Source organism: Coregonus clupeaformis, chromosome 27, assembly GCF_020615455.1.
Source record: "Coregonus clupeaformis isolate EN_2021a chromosome 27, ASM2061545v1, whole genome shotgun sequence".
Taxonomy (NCBI): domain Eukaryota; kingdom Metazoa; phylum Chordata; class Actinopteri; order Salmoniformes; family Salmonidae; genus Coregonus; species Coregonus clupeaformis.
The window spans coordinates 36,902,109-36,914,381 of record NC_059218.1 but is presented as its reverse complement, the minus strand read 5'-3'; the positions used below and the strand labels follow the sequence as shown (position 1 = coordinate 36,914,381).

General features: G+C 44.2%; 1 protein-coding gene across 2 annotated transcripts in view; it reads right to left on the bottom strand.

The window, feature by feature from the left end:
- Window positions 1–927: 927 nt before the first annotated feature.
- Window positions 928–12,273, bottom strand: part of LOC121541998 (CMP-N-acetylneuraminate-beta-galactosamide-alpha-2,3-sialyltransferase 1) — a 59,574-nt gene continuing 48,228 nt past the window's right edge. For both annotated transcript variants that reach the window (XM_041851416.2, XM_041851415.2), the window contains exons 4-7: window positions 10,293–10,475; window positions 10,142–10,187; window positions 2,400–2,519; window positions 928–1,887 (exon numbers count right to left, since the gene is read on the bottom strand). In XM_041851416.2, coding sequence (XP_041707350.1) covers window positions 1,720–1,887; window positions 2,400–2,519; window positions 10,142–10,187; window positions 10,293–10,475 — 517 coding nt within the window. In that variant the 3' untranslated portion in view covers window positions 928–1,719. The remainder of the gene's footprint in view (window positions 1,888–2,399; window positions 2,520–10,141; window positions 10,188–10,292; window positions 10,476–12,273) is intronic.

The window sequence follows — 12,273 nt, the reverse complement described above, 5'->3', positions numbered from 1 at the left end:
CCAAACTGAGCAATCGGGGGAGAAGGGCCTTGGTCAGGGAGGTGACAAAGAACCCGATGGTCACTCTGACAGAGTTCCAGAGTTCCTCTGTGGAGATGGGAGAACCTTCTAGAAGGACAACCATCTCTGCAGCACTCCACCAATCAGGCCTTTATGGTAGAGTGGCCAGACGGAAGCCACTCCTCAGTAAAAGGCACATGACAGACCACTTGGAGTTTGCCAAAAGGCACCTAAACAAGACTCTCTGGTCTGATAAAACCAAGATTGAACTCTTTAGCCTGAATGCCAAGCGTCACGTCTGGAAGAAACCTGGCACCATCCCTACGGTGAAGCATTGTGGTGGTAGCATCATGCTGTGGGGATGTTTTTCAGCGGCAGGGACTGGGAGACGAGTCAGGATCGAGGGAAAGATGAATGGAGCAAAGTACAGAGAGATCCTTGATGAAAACCTGCTCCTCAGACTGGGGGCGAAGGTTCACCTTCTAACATTACAATGACCCTAAGCACACAGCCAAGACAACGCAGGAGTGGCTTCGGGACAAGTCTCTGAATGTCCTTGAGTGGCCCAGCCAGAGGCCGGACTTGAACCCGATCTAACATTTCTGGAGAGACCTGAAAATAGCTGTGCAGCGATGCTCCCCATCCAATTCGACGGAGCTTGAGAGGATCTGCAGAGAAAAATGGGAGAAACTTCCCAAATACAGGTTTGCCAAGCTTGTAGCGTCATACAGAAAAATATTTGAGGCTGTAATCGCTGCCAAAGGTGCTTCAACAAACTACTGAGTAAAGGGGTCTGAATGCTTATGTAAATGTGATAATCTTTTATAAATTTGCAAAAATGTCTACAAACCTGTTTTTGGTTTGTCATTAGGGGGTATTGTGTGTAGATTGATGAGGGGAGAAAACAATTTAATCAATTTTAGAATAAGGCTGTAACGTAACAAAATGTGGAAAAAGTAAAGAGGTCTGAATACTTTCTGAATGCACTGTATGTCTAAAATAGAGGAGTGATAGGATCTTTATAGCCTAACCAGAGGAAACTAGGTTTCCTCCTGGCTATGTTTTTGCTGCCCGAAAGATAATGAACCAGTAATAAATCACTCCTCTGTGCGGTATGTAAACAGGATACTGGACAGGCGTTGAAAATTACGAGTGACTAGTACTGTTCAACTCAAGCATTTACAAAGCATTAGACTGTAAGAAAGCCATTTTGCACCCACAACACAACATTCTAAAACGGACTAGTTTCGTCTCTTCTCGTCTTTCCTTATGTCGGCTTTTGTATCTGAGCTGTATAGTTTGATTGGTAGAATATATTTCTAATCTGATTCCAGATTTGAATAGCAGAGAAGCAGACTACAATTTCTATATGCTCTAAATGTTTGTCTAACTTGTTGAGAAAGCTCTCAAATTAGCTGATTATTGTGATTAGAATGTTGGAAGTCATGGGAGTTTTTAACAATGGTAGCTTTAGAATTTTGAAGAAATCCCATAAAAGTGGATGAGTTTTTTTAGAAGGTCAAAATGTTTAAAAAGTATAGATGTTATCAAAAGCAACTTAATCCAGACCGATCTACACATTTTAAAACGTTTGAATGCCATTTCTATCTTAAACGGTGTAAGAGGAGTAGTGCTCTAAAGAATAAAAAGTCAGAAATAAATGGTGCAATATTTAAAGTGACTGCTGAAGCAAATCCTGTTAATAATCTGGATTAATTATCACCATCCCTTATACATCTCTAGTTTGTGTATTTCTGAGAGCTTTCTGGTGACGTTGTACTCATAGTCTCCAGGGTGTGGTCCAGTCTTTAGCTTTTTATTGGTTAGTGTTTCCCAGTAGTGGTGCCAGTTCCCATTTCTGTCTTTCCCAAATCCATACACATTCACCTGCATTGGAATTAAGTGTTTAGAGAATTAATTTTATAACAGTGTTTACATTAGGTTTTATGTATGGCAATGTGGTATATTGTGTATGCAGCCTATAGGCCTACATGATTAGGGTGTTAGTGTTGTTCTTCTATATGCATCGTGTGGTGTAGTATACAGTGTGTCTTGTAGTGAGTTGAGAAAGTACCATTCCTAGCAGAGCATGTTTTTTGTATTGCTAAATACTGCACAGTTTAAACACTTTGCTCTTCAAATCCTCTTTCCCCCGACACTCGTGTAAATATTATACTGTAAATTGTTGAGTGCCTTCCTGTATTTATTTATACTTATGAAAATGTTTATTCTATTCTATTCCATTGAGCTTAATTATTTTACTTATTTCTTATTGTTGTTGCGTTATCGAGAGGGAACCTGCAAGTAAGCAATTAATTGGACTGTGTACACCACGTGTATCCTTCGCATATGACAAATAAACTTGAACTTGATGTGTGTTGATAGGTATAATCTCTTACCTCGTCACAAATGTGTAGGGCTAATATCAAAGCCATGAATCCGGTTGAGGGGTATTTGCCGTAATAGTCAAGCCAGACTTCATGAACATATTTCATGAACACAGGATTCAGAACCAATACCTGCATGAAACATATTATACATAAACAACATGATTTAATTAGAAAAATAGGAATGATGACTATTGTGATACATCCAATTTTGAGAACTCACTTAGATTGATAGTGTCTGAGAAAAGATGTCACGATACACTGTTAGTACACTCCCGTTCTGATGCTGTCTCAAACTACATGTATGAGCCAGATCATGACTCGTAGACAGATTTGCCTTTAGGGTCTGTTTTAATCCTAATTATTTCTGACATCACCGCCTCCTTTGTTAGGAAACCCAGAGCCATTTATGATGTTACGTTTTTGTAATTATGTATTGTGATGTCACGAGAGGCTACACAGCTTTCAGCGGGATTGCTCAAGTAGTGCAAGGAGACAAGGTTCAAACAAAACAAGGATTTTATTATAGGTCTTGGGAAATTAACGAAACTATAACAAAATTCTGTTCTCTTGTGGCTCTTTAAGGGTTAACAGTTCAGGGATGTCTCTTCCACATCCAAAATCATAATTCTCACTCGCTCAGATAACTTTTCCCCAGCCTTACTGTAGTCCACGTTGCAGCTAGTGGCCAACCCAGCAAAAAGTCCTTCCAAATGTCTCTCACGTATTTCCACAGGTGCATATATCCAAAGGTGAGTATTTCCCAAAGGTAAGTATCTCCAAATCCTTATATTCCTCATGGAAGTGGACGTGCAGCACTCTTGTTCTCCAGAGAGCCCAGGTTGGAGACTGTGTCTCTTCCCTTCCCAAACCTTCAGCTCATCAGCTCCTCATTTGTTTCAGCTGCGTGGGAAGATTGGCCATAGAGGGGTGGAGTTCCCGACCATACCAGCAGATGGAGCCATAGCCGTCTGGGTTTGCAGCCACCTCAGGGGGATGTAACGTCCCTCCAGGACACAGCCTCTCGTGACATCACACATCCCCCTCCTCGGGACCGACGTCCTCGTCGGGTAAAGGCAGCGAAGAAGGCATCACGCCGGGAGAGGGCGTCCGCATTGCCGTGGTGCTTGCCAGACTGCTCTCTCTTCAACTCCTCCAACTCTAGGACCAGGGACTCAGCCTCCTGTTGTCTCTCCTTGAGTTTCTTACTGAACGCATCAGCCTTGGTTTTAGCAGAGTTTAGCTTCTGTTGAGCAGCTTTCAGTTCCTTCTCTCTCTCTGCCTCCGCATTCTTCATCTTGTTCTCCAACACCTTGTACTTCTCCTCTGCCTTCTTCTGGACCTCCTTACTACTGCGCAGGGTCTCCTCACACTCCTCGATGGTCCTGCGCAGCCTCTCCAGCTCCTCCTGTTGCTTAGGGAAGGAGCTCTGTTGGAGTTTAGCCTGGAGGATATCTAACTCTTCTGTCTTCATGTCTAACTGTTGCTTTAACAAACGATACCTCTCAGCGGTCCCCTTCAGACCAGACAGTTCTTTGTCCAGATTCTGTAGCTCCGTCTCTGTGTCGGTCTGGGCACCTGCCATCCCTATCAGAGCCCGGGCGGGAGTGAGTAACTCGGAGGATTGCACCGGAGCCTTCCCAGGATGCGTCTTGCCTCTCCGTTTCCGAGGTACTCGGGTTATCCTCTCCTGAGACTCTCTCCAGAGTGGGTAAAAGGCTGGGCAGTCTCGTCCAATTAGGACAGGGACGGGGAGGGAATCAACCACCCCCGCCGTCGTGTGTATGGTTCCCCGTGTGCTGGTCATTGTAAGTTCAGTAATGGGGTATTCTCTGGTGTCCCCATGGACACAGGAAACTGGGAGGACTTTCCCCGGGGGTCAGACACGTTGGGCCCACCAAATCCTTACGCACCAGGGTGGCCCGGCTACCAGAATCCAGTAAGGCCTCCACATCATGGTGATTCACAGTTACCGGGCATGTGGGGGGGGTCGATCTGGGCCGCCATCTACGACTCCCAAGAGCGAGGCAAAATGGTGTGTGGGTGCTGAGCTGGAGGACTCCGCAGTGGGCATAGGTTCATCGGCTGGTTTCCCACACTGCCAGGAGATATGTCCCATCTCCCCACACCGGTAACACTGTCGAGTTTCCCCCTCCTGGTGTACTCTTCTTGGACCCGCCGGGTTTCTGGCTCCCCCTGGAGCCGGGATAAGTCCTGACGTGGCTGGGTTCGAGACCTTGGGGTCCTTTGGACGGGTTCTTCCCATTTGTGGTGGGGCCGCACTCCTGGGGTCTTTTCGGGAAGCATTCAGCATCTCCGCTGTGGCCTGGTACTTTTCCACAGCTTCCACGGTCAGATCAGCCGTGGTCAAGGCCTGTTGACTGATGAACCGTTTTGCCTCATAAGGCAGGGGCGCGTAGGTAACGATCCACCACAACGGCCTCCACCACCGCCGCTGCTGTATTCCTCTGCGGATCCAGCCATTTCCTTGCGATTCGGACAAGTTCATGCATCTGCGCCCGAGGAGGTTGGTCTGGTTGGAAGGTCCAACTGTGAAAGCGCTGGGCCATACCAAACTTTGTGAGTCCATATCTGCTGAGGATCTCAGACTTCAGGGCATCATAGTCAGTAACCTGGTCAGGGCCCAGGTCCCGGACAGCATTCAGCGCTTCCCCGGTTAGAAAGGGGGCTAACAGACCAACCCACTGTTGCTTGGGCCAGGCTTCCCTAGTGGCCGTGGCCTCAAATGCATGCAGGTATGCCTCAATGTCATCGGTAGCTCCCATCTTAGATATAAAGTCACTTGCCTTTATTGGGCGGGTATTTTGGACCACCCTCTGTCTCTGCAACTGCAATTCCTCTGCCTTCAGAAGGTTGGCTTTCTTTTGCTCCTCCAAGAGAGCCACGTTTGCTTGCATCTGGGCTTGCTGGCCAGCAACAAGGGCTTTCAATATGTCCTCCATTTCAGTCGGGGGGGAGCCTACGGCCAACTTGGAAAACTGGGTGATCAAACCTTCGGTATCCTCCTCTGACATGCACTATTAACGCTTGAGCGTGCCCGTATTCTCCACCATCTGTGATGTCACGAGAGGCTACACAGCTTTCAGCGGGATTGCTCAAGTAGTGCAAGGAGACAAGGTTCAAACAAAACAAGGATTTTATTATAGGTCTTGGGAAATTAACGAAACTATAACAAAATTCTGTTCTCTTGTGGCTCTTTAAGGGTTAACAGTTCAGGGATGTCTCTTCCACATCCAAAATCATAATTCTCACTCGCTCAGATAACTTTTCCCCAGCCTTACTGTAGTCCACGTTGCAGCTAGTGGCCAACCCAGCAAAAAGTCCTTCCAAATGTCTCTCACGTATTTCCACAGGTGCATATATCCAAAGGTGAGTATTTCCCAAAGGTAAGTATCTCCAAATCCTTATATTCCTCATGGAAGTGGACGTGCAGCACTCTTGTTCTCCAGAGAGCCCAGGTTGGAGACTGTGTCTCTTCCCTTCCCAAACCTTCAGCTCATCAGCTCCTCATTTGTTTCAGCTGCGTGGGAAGATTGGCCATAGAGGGGTGGAGTTCCCGACCATACCAGCAGATGGAGCCATAGCCGTCTGGGTTTGCAGCCACCTCAGGGGGATGTAACGTCCCTCCAGGACACAGCCTCTCGTGACATCACAGTATTTATTTAAATACACTGCTCAAAAAAATAAAGGGAACACTAAAATAACACATCCTAGATCTGAATGAATGAAATAATCTTATTAAATACTTTTTTCTTTACATAGTTGAATGTGCTGACAACAAAATCACACAAAAATTATCGATGGAAATCAAATGTATCAACCCATGGAGGTCTGGATTTGGAGTCACCCTCAAAATTAAAGTGGAAAACCACACTACAGGCTGATCCAACTTTGATGTAATGTCCTTAAAACAAGTCAAAATGAGGCTCAGTAGTGTGTGTGGCCTCCACGTGCCTGTATGACCTCCCTACAACGCCTGGGCATGCTCCTGATGAGATGGCGGATGGTCTCCTGAGGGATCTCCTCCCAGACCTGGACTAAAGCATCCGCCAACTCCTGGACAGTCTGTGGTGCAACGTGGCGTTGGTGGATGGAGCGAGACATGATGTCCCAGATGTGCTCAATTGGATTCAGGTCTGGGGAACGGGTGGGCCAGTCCATAGCATCAATGCCTTCCTCTTGCAGGAACTGCTGACACACTCCAGCCACATGAGGTCTAGCATTGTCTTGCATTAGGAGGAACCCAGGGCCGACCGCACCAGCATATGGTCTCACAAGGGGTCTGAGGATCTCATCTCGGTACCTAATGGCAGTCAGGCTACCTCTGGCGAGCACATGGAGGGCTGTGCGGCCCCCCAAAGAAATGCCACCCCACACCATGACTGACCCACCGCCAAACCGGTCATGCTGGAGGATGTTGCAGGCAGCAGAACGTTCTCCACGGCTGTCACGTCTGTTACGTGCTCAGTGTGAACCTGCTTTCATCTGTGAAGAGCACAGGGCGCCAGTGGCGAATTTGCCAATCTTGGTGTTCTCTGTCAAATGCCAAACGTCCTGCACGGTGTTGGGCTGTAAGCTCAACCCCCACCTGTGGACGTCGGGCCCTCATACCACCCTCATGGAGTCTGTTTCTGACCGTTTGAGCAGACACATGCACATTTGTGGCCTGCTGGAGGTCATTTTGCAGGGCTCTGGCAGTGCTCCTCCTGCTCCTCCTTGCACAAAGGCGGAGGTAGCAGTCCTGCTGCTGGGTTGTTGCCCTCCTACGGCCTCCTCCACGTCTCCTGATGTACTGGCCTGTCTCCTGGTAGCGCCTCCATGCTCTGGACACTACGCTGACAGACACAGCAAACCTTCTTGCCACAGCTCGCATTGATGTGCCATCCTGGATGAGCTGCACTATCTGAGCCACTTGTGTGGGTTGTAGACTCTGTCTCATGCTACCACTAGAGTGAAAGCACCGCCAGCATTCAAAAGTGACCAAAACATCAGCCAGGAAGCATAGGAACTGAGAAGTGGTCTGTGGTCACCAACTGCAAAACCAGTCCTTTATTGGGGGTGTCTTGCTAATTGCCTATAATTTCCACCTGTTGTCTATTCCATTTGCACAACAGCATGTGAAATGTATTGTCAATCAGTGTTGCTTCCTAAGTGGACAGTTTGATTTCACAGAAGTGTGATTGACTTGGAGTTACATTGTGTTGTGTAAGTGTTCCCTTTATTTTTTTGAGCAGTGTATATTACTCTGCCCATACCTAGTCTCTCATGGACGGACTACGTAAACATAAATGGTACTGTAGATCTGTCAAGAAAGACTATGGTAACGAGCAGCAGTAGTTCCGGTACTTGGGTTTTTCGTCATATCAGGATTGGGCTAAAGTGATGCTCAAACTGGGGACAGGGATTTGAAGCGTAAAGCTGTCTTGTGTGTGCAGTAGTCAACATCAGATGTAGGTTCTTAATTTGACCAGTTTCTCACAGCAGGAAAAGAATCCTGCAGCAACAGGAAATGTGAATTATTATGTGGATAGTAATTAAATGGACATTTTTGGAGGGGTTGATACGTTTTACATGTTTTTTAAGCCTCTAATACATTACAAGTTTGCTTTTCCTGCGGTGCAGGAAGATTCTCAAACAACAGGTTGATCAAATATTGTGTTGTCATGCTGTGTTGTCATTCTGTGTTGTTGTCTTAGGTCTCTCTTTATGTCGTGTTGTGATTTCTCTTTTTTCGTGATGTGTGTTTTGTCCTACATTTAAATGTTTAATTCTAGCCCCCGTCCCCACAGGAGGCCTTTTGCCTCTTGCTAGGCCGTCATTGTAAATAATAATTAGTTCTTAATTGACTTGCCTGGTTAAATAAAAATAAATAAAATAAAGGTTAAATAAAATAAAATTAAGATCCTACATCTGTACTGATGGGCCCCTTCTCCTATAGAATTTTCATTAAACAAACATGGCCCAACGGTCTCCAAAAAAAATATATGTTGCCAATGACCCCATCCAAGCGAATTGTGTCGAGTTTGTGGATCTACTTTCGATGCAATAAGAAAGAAATTCAATTTTATTTTAGAAAAGGTTGTACAATAAAACCTGACTACGTTCAAAATCTTCACTCCAATAATAATGGGCATACCACCAAGAAAATGTTCAGAGTATGTAACATCTAGCACTCTGAATCAGGTGATTCAATCCCTGGTCCTATCACACCTAGAGTGCTGTCCAGTTATATGGTCATCTGCAGCAAAGAAAGATATACAAAATCTCAAAATTGCTCAAAACAGGGCTGCCAGATTAGCTCTTCATTGCTCTATCCATATGAATATTATCCAAATGCATCAGAATCTCTCATGGCTTCACGTTGAAAACAAATTACTATCTAGTCTTCTGATTGTCTGTAGGAATGTTATATTTGTCAAAAAACACAGTGTTTTTCAGACCAGTTAGTACATACTAGCAACACGCATAACCACCAAACCAGACAGGTAAATTCAGGGCATCTAAGACAACCCAAGCCAAGGACAAATCGCCTTAAATCTGCAGTTTTATATAGAGCCATAGCTGAATGGAACTCTTTACCAATCCATATTTCTCAGGCAAAAAGTAAATCCACCTTCAAGAAAAAAATAGACCATATGACTGGACAGGAAATAGAAAGCATCAACTGAATGTGAAATGTCTTACCTGTCAGGTATTTTAATTGTCTGTATTGTCTACTTATTAAATGTTTGTAAAGTCTTAATTTGTAATTGTTTGTAATGTCTTATTAATTGGTGTTGGACCCTAGGAAGATTAGCTAACGTTGCGGCGTTAGCTAATGGGGATCCTAGTAAAAATTCACAAATTCACAATAGAGCCCCACAGTGGAGGTGTCATAATACCCATAAAACCTAGTGGTCAAGCAGGGAAATGGTTCCAATCATTTTTCCATCATTCATTTTTCCCATAGGGGATTTTAGAAACAATTAAAATAAGGGCTGTGTTTTGTGTAGGCTTACCCTGGCGTGACATTTTGATAACCATGTAAATCTCTCTCAGACAAAGGTTACTTTTATCAATATATTCGGCTCTCATCAGTAAACCGGATTGTAAGAGACAATGTTATTTTGGTAAAGCATGTAAACTTTTTAATTGAACTATTATATTAAAGAGGTTGAACGGGATCTTAAGCACTTACAAATTTGTAGCATATTGTACATATAAAAAAAATATTTAAAAAAATATATAATTGCAGAAATGGATGACGCACAATTTTCAGGGAGCCATTTTGGCTCGTGGGCGCTACTTTCAAAACTACTTGCTGAAATTATACAAAACCTTTATAATGCATCTTTATTATGAGTATTCCCAATAATTGTAGTATTGTGTGCATGTAAACATACTCTGCACAATTCCATGTTGACACTCTTTCACTGCTTTGCGTGTGCCAACACGGATGATAAACACAAGTGAAATTATCAGAAGGGGGGGGGGGGGGGGCTTTGGCTGAGAGTGTCCGTTTACGAGACTTTGCAAATCGTGTTATCACAATTTCTAACATGTCTCACCCGGAATTTAATTGAGCATCTGACCAAATGACGCAAGATTTTAGGGTTAACCGAGATTAGCCCATACCTAACTAACAAACATCCTCAATTACCTACTATCCAAGATATAACAATATCATGAATTTATCATTGACTGTAGATGTATTATAACCATAATAAATGATCATGATCAACAATGTGACTCACCAAATCTTTGTTCGCCTTTATCTTCGCTCTAAGACGTGCATATGAGCTGTTGAATAAAATTAGACCTACATTTTATCCAGAGTTGCTATGTGATCTTATAAAAATGGTGTAACAGACTGGTGGACTAATCAAAAGGAGAGTGGTTACTCACAAAGTGATGTGAGATCCATTGGTGATGGCGCCGGGTAGCCACTGAAGGTCCAGAGTCTTGAAAGGGAAAAGCACGAGACTAGTGGTGTTGTCCAGATCTATGGCACTCTCTGGGTACATGATGTGATGCGTGGTCCGGCTGCCAACATCCTGCTCATAACCAGAGGTAGGAGCCTTGTTCATTCTGGATAACACAGAAAATCCATATCACGACTGCCATAATATTCCAAAACACTTTAATTCAAAACACATAGTCATTCATACCGCCAAGACAAAAAAATTAACACACAAAACCAAACCAATATAGGCCTACATACAGTGGGGAAAAAAAGTATTTAGTCAGCCACCAATTGTGCAAGTTCTCCCACTTAAAAAGATGAGAGAGGCCTGTAATTTTCATCATAGGTACACGTCAACTATGACAGACAAATTGAGGAAATAAAATCCAGAAAATCACATTGTAGGATTTTTAATGAATTTATTTGCAAATTATGGTGGAAAATAAGTATTTGGTCACCTACAAACAAGCAAGATTTCTGGCTCTCACAGACCTGTAACTTCTTCTTTAAGAGGCTCCTCTGTCCCCCACTCGTTACCTGTATTAATGGCACCTGTTTGAACTTGTTATCAGTATAAAAGACACCTGTCCACAACCTCAAACAGTCACACTCCAAACTCCACTATGGCCAAGACCAAAGAGCTGTCAAAGGACACCAGAAACAAAATTGTAGACCTGCACCAGGCTGGGAAGACTGAATCTGCAATAGGTAAGCAGCTTGGTTTGAAGAAATCAACTGTGGGAGCAATTATTAGGAAATGGAAGACATACAAGACCACTGATAATCTCCCTCGATCTGGGGCTCCACGCAAGATCTCACCCCGTGGGGTCAAAATGATCACAAGAACGGTGAGCAAAAATCCCAGAACCACATGGGGGGACCTAGTGAATGACCTGCAGAGAGCTGGGACCAAAGTAACAAAGCCTACCATCAGTAACACACTACGCCGCCAGGTACTCAAATCCTGCAGTGCCAGACGTGTCCCCCTGCTTAAGCCAGTACATGTCCAGGCCCGTCTGAAGTTTGCTAGAGTGCATTTGGATGATCCAGAAGAGGATTGGGAGAATGTCATATGGTCAGATGAAACCAAAATAGAACTTTTTGGTAAAAACTCAACTCGTCGTGTTTGGAGGACAAAGAATGCTGAGTTGCATCCAAAGAACACCATACCTACTGTGAAGCATGGGGGTTGAAACATCATGCTTTGGGGCTGTTTTTCTGCAAAGGGACCAGGACGACTGATCCGTGTAAAGGAAAGAATGAATGGGGCCATGTATCGTGAGATTTTGAGTGAAAACCTCCTTCCATCAGCAAGGGCATTGAAGATGAAACGTGGCTGGGTCTTTCAGCATGACAATGATTCCAAACACACCGCCCGGGCAACGAAGGAGTGGCTTCGTAAGAAGCATTTCAAGGTCCTGGAGTGGCCTAGCCAGTCTCCAGATCTCAACCCCCATAGAAAATCTTTGGAGGGAGTTGAAAGTCTGTGTTGCCCAGCGACAGCCCCAAAACATCACTGCTCTAGAGGAGATCTGCATGGAGGAATGGGCCAAAATACCAGCAACAGTGTGTGAATACCTTGTGAAGACTTACAGAAAATGTTTGACCTGTGTCATTGCCAACAAAGGGTATATAACAAAGTATTGAGAAACTTTTGTTATTGACCAAATACTTATTTTCCACCATAATTTGCAAATAAATTCATTAAAAATCCTACAATGTGATTTTCTGGAGAAAAAAAATCTAATTTTGTCTGTCATAGTTGACGTGTACCTATGATGAAAATTACAGGCCTCTCTCATCTTTTTAAGTGGGAGAACTTGCACAATTGGTGGCTGACTAAATACTTTTCCCCCCACTGTAGATGACATTAAATCATTAAGTTGGATAAAGGCAGATCTTTACCATACTGTCTTCTGTGAC